This window comes from Euphorbia lathyris, chromosome 4, assembly GCF_963576675.1.
Source record: "Euphorbia lathyris chromosome 4, ddEupLath1.1, whole genome shotgun sequence".
In the NCBI taxonomy this organism is placed as follows: domain Eukaryota; kingdom Viridiplantae; phylum Streptophyta; class Magnoliopsida; order Malpighiales; family Euphorbiaceae; genus Euphorbia; species Euphorbia lathyris.
Window position 1 is genome coordinate 60350377 of NC_088913.1, and position 7715 is coordinate 60358091.

Genomic DNA, 7715 nt, shown 5'->3' on the forward strand with positions numbered 1-7715 from the left:
ACTTGTTTGAAAATATTAAGATTAAATTTATAACATTTCATACATTAAAACTAAATATGTACTTCTTCAAAAACATTGGACTAAACCTCAAAAAAAAAAAAAAAAAAAAGCAATTTGAAGGAATTATTCCCCGATTGAGAAATAATTCTTTCAATGGGGTTGTTTTTAATTCCGAGGTTGAAAACAATCTATTACGATGGTGAATTGGCCGAAATGGTCTTTGCATTTTGGACATTAGCTTATTGCTATAAAGCTATTTTTAACGTAATGAGTAAAACAATTATTTTAAGAGAAATATTTTCCGACCATTACTATTCTAGTAACAATTTTTTTTTTTTAAATCATGGAATACACTTGGGTTTAGGACCGTCTATATATATTAAACATATTTTACTAATAAGCTCTAATTATCCTCTCAACATATCCGATGTAAAATTCAATTCATTTCTCATCGTTATTCCTCAGTATCGCTCCACGCTAATTTCTTCTATCCCGATACCTTTCAAGCCGGATCAGATAGTTAAATAGTCACTTTAATAGTAATAAAGAGGAGTGGGGGGAGGCGGTGGAGGAGGAGGGGGGGCGGAGGAAGGAGGAGGGGGGGAGTGGGACCCATAGGAGGAAATAATAAGACTTCAACATCAAGACAGTGAAGTAAAAGACAGCTAGCAATGAAGAAGTAGCCTCACCTACCATTTTTCTTTTTCTTATCCCCCTCTCTCTCTCTCTCTATCTGTTTATTATTTCAACTCTTCTCTTCTTCTTCATTTCTACTCTTTCCTCCTCATAATTCCCCCCTCCTCCTCCCCCTCTCTCTTCCATACAACTAAATTACAACACTCACTCTCTCTCCAAGGTACTAGTTTTGTACATGCACTTCCTCCATTTCTGTGTGTTCTTTTGGGGGGGTAAAATGAATTAGCCCCCCTGCACTTCCTGAATTTTCTTCTAAAATGAGCTAGGACTCTGTTTTAATTTTCCTTTCCCAAAACAGGGGTTGATTTCATCCTCTGTTTTCTCACAAAAAACAGAGCTCCGAGCTTCACCTACATTGTATATTAAAATTGAACATGTTTATATAAATTTATGGACTCATTATTGCTTCCTTATCTTGTTTTTGCAGGAAAATTCAAGTAATTTTTCTTCAATTTCAGCACCACCCAGTTAGTTCTTTTCAGAATTTAACAAAGGTATGCTCCTCAATTTCCTTACTTTTTTTCTTCAATTAACTCTCAAAATGGCCCTCAACTTATAGGCATTATCAATTGATGATTTTGACCCTTAATTCCTTTTTCCCCTCTGCTACTTTGAGTTTCGTGCCAAACGTTACCCAATTGCTTACAAATTGAGTTTACTTAAGAAAAAGAATAATTCAAGTTTATCTTTATTATACATTAAAGGTAAAGCTGATTATCCCTAATCACTACTCTTAATTACTTTATTTTATATGATGTACTCAATTATCACTTTAGTAGCCAGCTGGCCTTTAGCTATTAAAGTAATTTCTGTTGACAATTTTTCATTCGAATTCTCATTCTATCATTTCTCTTATTATGATGAATTGACACATTTTTCTATCAATCAATCCTATTTTTTTTTAAGAAAACACAATTGGCCCACACCCAAGAAAAACCCATTTCCATACCACTCTCAATAATTATACCCACTCATAAAAATTAAACCTTTTTTATTATTCTGTTCTTACATTTTTTTCCCTCTCAATTTTGCAGGAAAATTTTGAAAATTTAGAATCATGATTGGACCAGCAAATTTGGTGGACGAGATAGACTGCGGCAGCTTCTTTGATCACATAGATGACCTCCTCGATTTCCCCACCGACGATATTGAAGCTTGTCTTCCCGGCCCAGACTGCACCACCGCCGCCAATAATGTTAACTCGTTTCCGAGTATATGGTCGACTCACTCTGACTCACTTGCGTGTTCTGACTCGGTTTTCTCTCATAATCATAGCGCCTCTGACCTCTCTGCTGAGTTGTCCGTTCCGGTGAGTTTGTTTGAATCATAGCCGTTGGATTTCCTGATCATGATGTCATTTTTATTTTTATTTTTATTTTGATGTGATTTGATTTTTGTTTTTGGCAATTGTTCAAATTTGAATACTTTTCATGACGAGGGTATTTTAGTCAATTTGTGGGGTCACGAGGGTCATTTAGTAATTTGGTTGAGTTGTCGGTGATGAGGTGGCTTGTTGTTATCTTAAATAATTGGTTCAGTTATGGAAGTCACGTGGCTTTGTCATGTGATCGACTAAAGTAAAAATTATTCTCACGTTATGTTGAGTCTTATTCAATTAAATAATTATATATATTTTGTAGTTTTATAATAAGAAGTAGGAAAGAATAAAAAAATAAAAAAAATAAATGGTTGTGAGCTAGTAATTGCGGAGATAATTAACAATTGGGATAGGGTAAAAAAAAAAACATAATCCTAACGTGACAGTTAAGAATAATTTTATCTCTAATATTTAAAATAGTGTAATTTTAATAAGTTGCGTTAATTTCAGATATTATTAACGAAACTGTCTTCAAAGTTATTAATTTTGTTATTAATTTTGATGTGGAATTGCAGTATGAAGATATAGTTCAGCTGGAATGGTTATCAAACTTTGTTGAGGATTCATTTTCTGGAGGAAGCTTGACAATGAAAAAAGAAGAATCAACCTCTATCAACAAGGACTTATCTAACCAATTTCAGACATCCAGTCCAGTTTCTGTCCTTGAAAGCAGCAGTTCCTGCTCCGGAGATCCGAAAGCTGCCCCCGAAATGGTTGCCTCAGGCAGGCGCGGACGTGCTCGTAGCAAACGTCCTCGTCCTGCCACATTCACTCCTCGCCCCCCAATGCAGCTCATCTCACCCACTTCCTCAATCACCGAGTCCCGCCCGCAGCCTTTCATTATCCCTAGAGCTCATTCGGATTCTGAAAACTGCGCAGAGTCCCGACTTTTGATCAAGTTACCGAAGCAGGTTGTTCCGGAGCACAAGAAGAAGAAGAAAATAAAGTTCACATTACCATTAGGCCAATCAGAGACAAAACACACTCCAGCAGTGACCCAGCAACAAGGCGCAGTTAGGAAATGTATGCATTGTGAAATCACCAAAACACCACAATGGCGTGCAGGACCCATGGGGCCTAAAACCCTTTGCAACGCTTGTGGCGTACGTTACAAGTCAGGACGGCTTTTCCCCGAGTACCGCCCAGCTGCAAGTCCAACGTTCGTTCCTTCTCTGCACTCCAATTCGCATAAGAAAGTCGTTGAAATGAGAACCAAGGTCTGCGAGAATCTTATTATGAACGCAACAACCACAGAATTGAGGGCGGATTCACCGGAGTTGATTCCGAATAATTACAGCCTCTCAATGGAATACATGTGAGGAGAAAAAGTGTTGGTGCAGCCTCCCTAGTTTCGCTCTTGTAATATGTTATTTAAACTTAAATTTTTGTTTGTTAAATTGGTTATATTTTGTACAGGGATGGAATGGGGGGAAATCAAATTAGGAGATAATTTTAGCTAGTTAAGTGAAAGATTAAGAGGGTTAGAGCGAAACTATAAGGTATTTTAAGGATAATTAGAGAGTTTAGTGATATATGGTATAGGTCTAGTCCTTAAGTTTAGATATTGAAAGTCAGTCTGTCTGTCCCTGTTTTCTCTTTTCAATTCATTTCATTTGATTTCTTCTTTTTTCCTTAGCTTTGTTGGGCCATTCTTTTTGCAGTTATATTTGTTAGTAGAATTTTTCTAAGATGAGTAATGGATTTTTAAATCTTGTAATCAATCTTGCTTTCCTATTTTCTTCTATCCCTTGCAACCATATTATTTTTAGTCTTATTTATTCCGTTGTTGTTACTGTTTGCTGTGTTACTGGTACTTTGATTTTTATTTTAAAAATAGTTATAACCAGAAAAATGTTTTTCGGTCTCAACCAACCATTTTTATTCTATTGCTTGTAGTAAAAAAAAAAAAGTTACGAACAGAGAGAATCACACTGTTAAACATCCAACATTGTTTAATTGGAGTGCTATATGTCTTTTTAAGACAATTCTCTCTTTTAAGGTATATTTTGTAGTGAGTTAGACATTTGTTTACATGGTATTAAAGCCATGGTATTCAATGTTAGGCTCCCTGCTCATATAAGCCTCAGACATCAAATGAATTGGGCGGGAGGAGCATGTTAAAAATCCCTCATTGCTTAATTAGGGAGCTATATGACTAATTGTATAAGATAATCCTCTCCATTTGACATACATTTTGGGTTGAGTTAGACCTTTGTTTATATACAAATTATTGTAGAGAGCTGACTCAATGCTATAATATAGATATTGTTCGTTTTGGCAGAAATTCAACATCTTATGTTTCACGGTTTTAAAACGCGTCTATATGCATTAGAAATCAATTTTAGTTATAAATTCTAATCACTCTCTCTATTGTTTATATAAGATTTATGTCAATCTTACCCTCCATTTCTAAATGTTGATAATTGTTCAAACATTCTACTCCAAACCGGTTCGTTACATTCATAATCTAAAAAAATCAAACTTGTTTAGCTGACTTTAAGATGCATTTTACTTTTACAATTATATATTTTTATTTAAACTTAAACTAAAACCCATCAATTATAAATGAAAAGAAATAGATTGATGCCAAATTAAACAGAATAAAGAGGAGGTGTAATGTGGTGTCACCAAAGAAATCTGAGTAAGCTCCCACCATGAAATGACATTTAATTTCCCCTTCTTTGTGGGTCAAATTGTTACCTTTAAATCAAATATTATACACATAAATCAACTCTCAAAACAAAATTACTTTATATAATTGATTTATCAATTAATCTACATCATGCATATATATTCTTTGAATTGAACCCAATAAGGCATGCTTGCTTAGAATTTGAAAAATGCATAATTTAAATTATAGGTTGTTATGACTTATAATTATAATTAGGGGGAATTTGGCAATATGTCTTAATCTAACCCAACATTACTAAATCAATCATAAGAATTACAAGGAATTGAAGAAATCAAATGCAGCAATCATTTTACTTTATTTTCACAATTGTTTATAAAAAGTTGGATTGAACTTGTAATCATAAGGTATGATATTCTTTCAAAGACATGTTTTACGTTAATGCTTGATAATAAATTCAATGGTTGTTTGAAAAAGACACTAAAAAAAAGACAATGTACCATTAAGCTAGAATTATGTCTAATCTATCACCAACTTGAATAAACATCAACAACTAACCTTTACTTTGATTTCATCCATTTTTAAACGTTAAGATTTACTTCAATTCTCTATATCATTTCATTTTCTTAATTGAACTACAAATTGTTTCAAAATCAATCTAATTAGTAAACTAAATTTTTTACGTCTATATAAATAAGAGTTGATTGTTTTTATATTTATGAAGAAACCGGAGTTTATGTTATTGGTATATATATATATATCTCGGATGTAATCTTCTTCTTTTTTTTTTTTTTTTTTGATAAGAAGATGCAATCTGAAATTTAAGAGTTAGAGATTTAGGTAAACGATATGATTTATTTAATATTATATAAACTTGGCAATTATTAATGAATTATGTACACCTTTTCATTCCTAGATATAAATATAGTCAAAATTATTTAAATTACTCAATTTTTTATTCTTGTAATTAGATGTCAAATTTTTTATTCTTGTAATTAGATGATTTATTTAATATTATATAAACTTGGCAATTATTAATGAATTATGTACACCTTTTCATTCCTAGATATAAATATAGTCAAAATTATTTAAATTACTCAAATTTCATGTTCTCCCTATCAAACTTGCTATAACCACTAACAACAACAACACTAATTCAATTCCCAATGTTAAATAAAAACCATATATAGCTTCTTTCTTATTTACCTATTATGTATGAAACGGTAAAAGTTTACCCATCGGTTTTTAGAGAAATGCATATTTACCTTTTTTTTTTTGAAATAAAAAGCTCCATTCATTCATTATCAGCGGACAGTACAGTACAAATAAATTGGGGTGGGTTGGATCTCCACTCCCCTTGGCCGGACTCAGAATCGGCAGCCCTTGCTAACACATGGGCTACACGATTCGCAGACCTTTCAACAAAACAAACCGATAACACATTTAGCTCATTAATTAGAGCTTTACAATCATCTACCAAAATGCCAAATGGGGAAACTAACTCCGTGGAACTGTTTAACGCCAGTACCAGCAGCTGCGAATCCATCTCCAAGTGAACATTTGAGTAGTTCGTCCCTTTTAACCAGCTCAAACCCTCCCTGCAGCTCATTGCCTCCGCTATAAGGGGATCCCGTGTACTGTTTGTTAATCCGTTACCTGCTGCACAAAAACCTCCTCATGGTCTCTCAAAATAAAGCCGAAACCAGACCTGTTATTCTCCGCAAAAACCGCTGCATCAACATTTAGTTTCAGGCTATGCTGTGTCGGTTTTTGCCACAAAATATTTGGCAATTGCTGTTCCGATCGGGCTGCTATACATCGCGCTTGCTTCCATCGACTCAAGTAGACCTGTTCATGGGTTGGGCTCGGGCCGGGCTCGGGCCGGGCCTAACCGGGCTTATTGTATAATTACTATGTCCAAGCCCAGCCCAGCCCAGCCCATACTCTTTTTATATCGGGCTCGAGCCGGGCTGGGACAAGCTACGAAAACTAAATCCCAAGCCCGGCCCAGCCCAGCCCGCCCAACTAGTATATGTATATATAAAAATTAAAGTAAAGTAAATTAACCTATGAAAAAAAGTTTTATATGGAATAATGTGTTTAATTGTGATAAATCAATAAAATATGTATAAGATTTATTCAACAGTTGTTTTTTTTCAAAGAGAAGCAGCTCCTGTCGCTTAAAGAAAAAAAAAAAAAGAACTCCATATAGTTACTCATTCAATTGTTATATGTTTAAAGTTTTAACTATAATATATCAAATGTTAAATTCATAGTATTTTTTCTTTAAGAAAATTAGTAATATTTTTAACAAAATAATAATAATAAATAATCTAATTAAACAAAAAATATTTATCAATATATATATAATATACGGTCGGGCCTGGCTGGGCTATATTCGGGCTTTTAAGCTAAATCCCAAGCCCGTCCCATTTCATGTTCGGGCTTAAGCGGGTCCGGGCCGAGCCGGGCTAAACATGAAATATATATATATCCAAGCCCATCCCATAAAGAGCGGGCTTGGGCGGGCCAACGGGTCCATGAACAGGTCTAGACTCAAGTAAGCCGTGGCATTGCTAAACGAAACCGATGGGGGGACTGATCGGTTTTCCCAAACTTTAGCGTTTCTGTCTTTCCAGATAGCCCAGCCCATCTTTAGGGTACGGGTATCATGCTCCCGTTTGACAAATCTCCAGAAATCCTGAAAAAACAAAAACCGTAACCTAACGTCCCTTATTGGGGTAAACAGCCATATTTGCCTCGCCTCTGGACACTCGACTAACGCATGGTATATCGTCTATCTTTGCCCTCCGCACCTCGGGCATTCACCGGGAATTTCCACACATTTTCTGATTAAAGCTTCGCGGGTTGATAAATAACCAGCTAACTCCCTCCAGACTAGATGGCAGATTTTTAGTGGAGTTCGTAGCATCCACAGGCTTCCCCATATATTCTCTTCCAATTGGATTGAGCCGTTGTGAAGAGTAAACTGTAAATGTTTATATCCACTTC

General features: G+C 34.9%; 1 protein-coding gene across 1 annotated transcript; it reads left to right on the forward strand.

Annotated features, from left to right (window-relative positions):
- The first annotated feature begins 706 nt into the window (after window positions 1–706).
- LOC136226371 (GATA transcription factor 8) lies at window positions 707–3816 on the forward strand. The gene is made up of 4 exons (XM_066014822.1): window positions 707–856; window positions 1124–1190; window positions 1731–2005; window positions 2590–3816. The coding sequence occupies exons 3-4, from the start codon at window positions 1754–1756 to the stop codon at window positions 3391–3393; spliced, it is 1056 nt and encodes a 351-aa protein (XP_065870894.1). The 5' UTR covers window positions 707–856; window positions 1124–1190; window positions 1731–1753; the 3' UTR covers window positions 3394–3816.
- Window positions 3817–7715: the final 3899 nt, after the last annotated feature.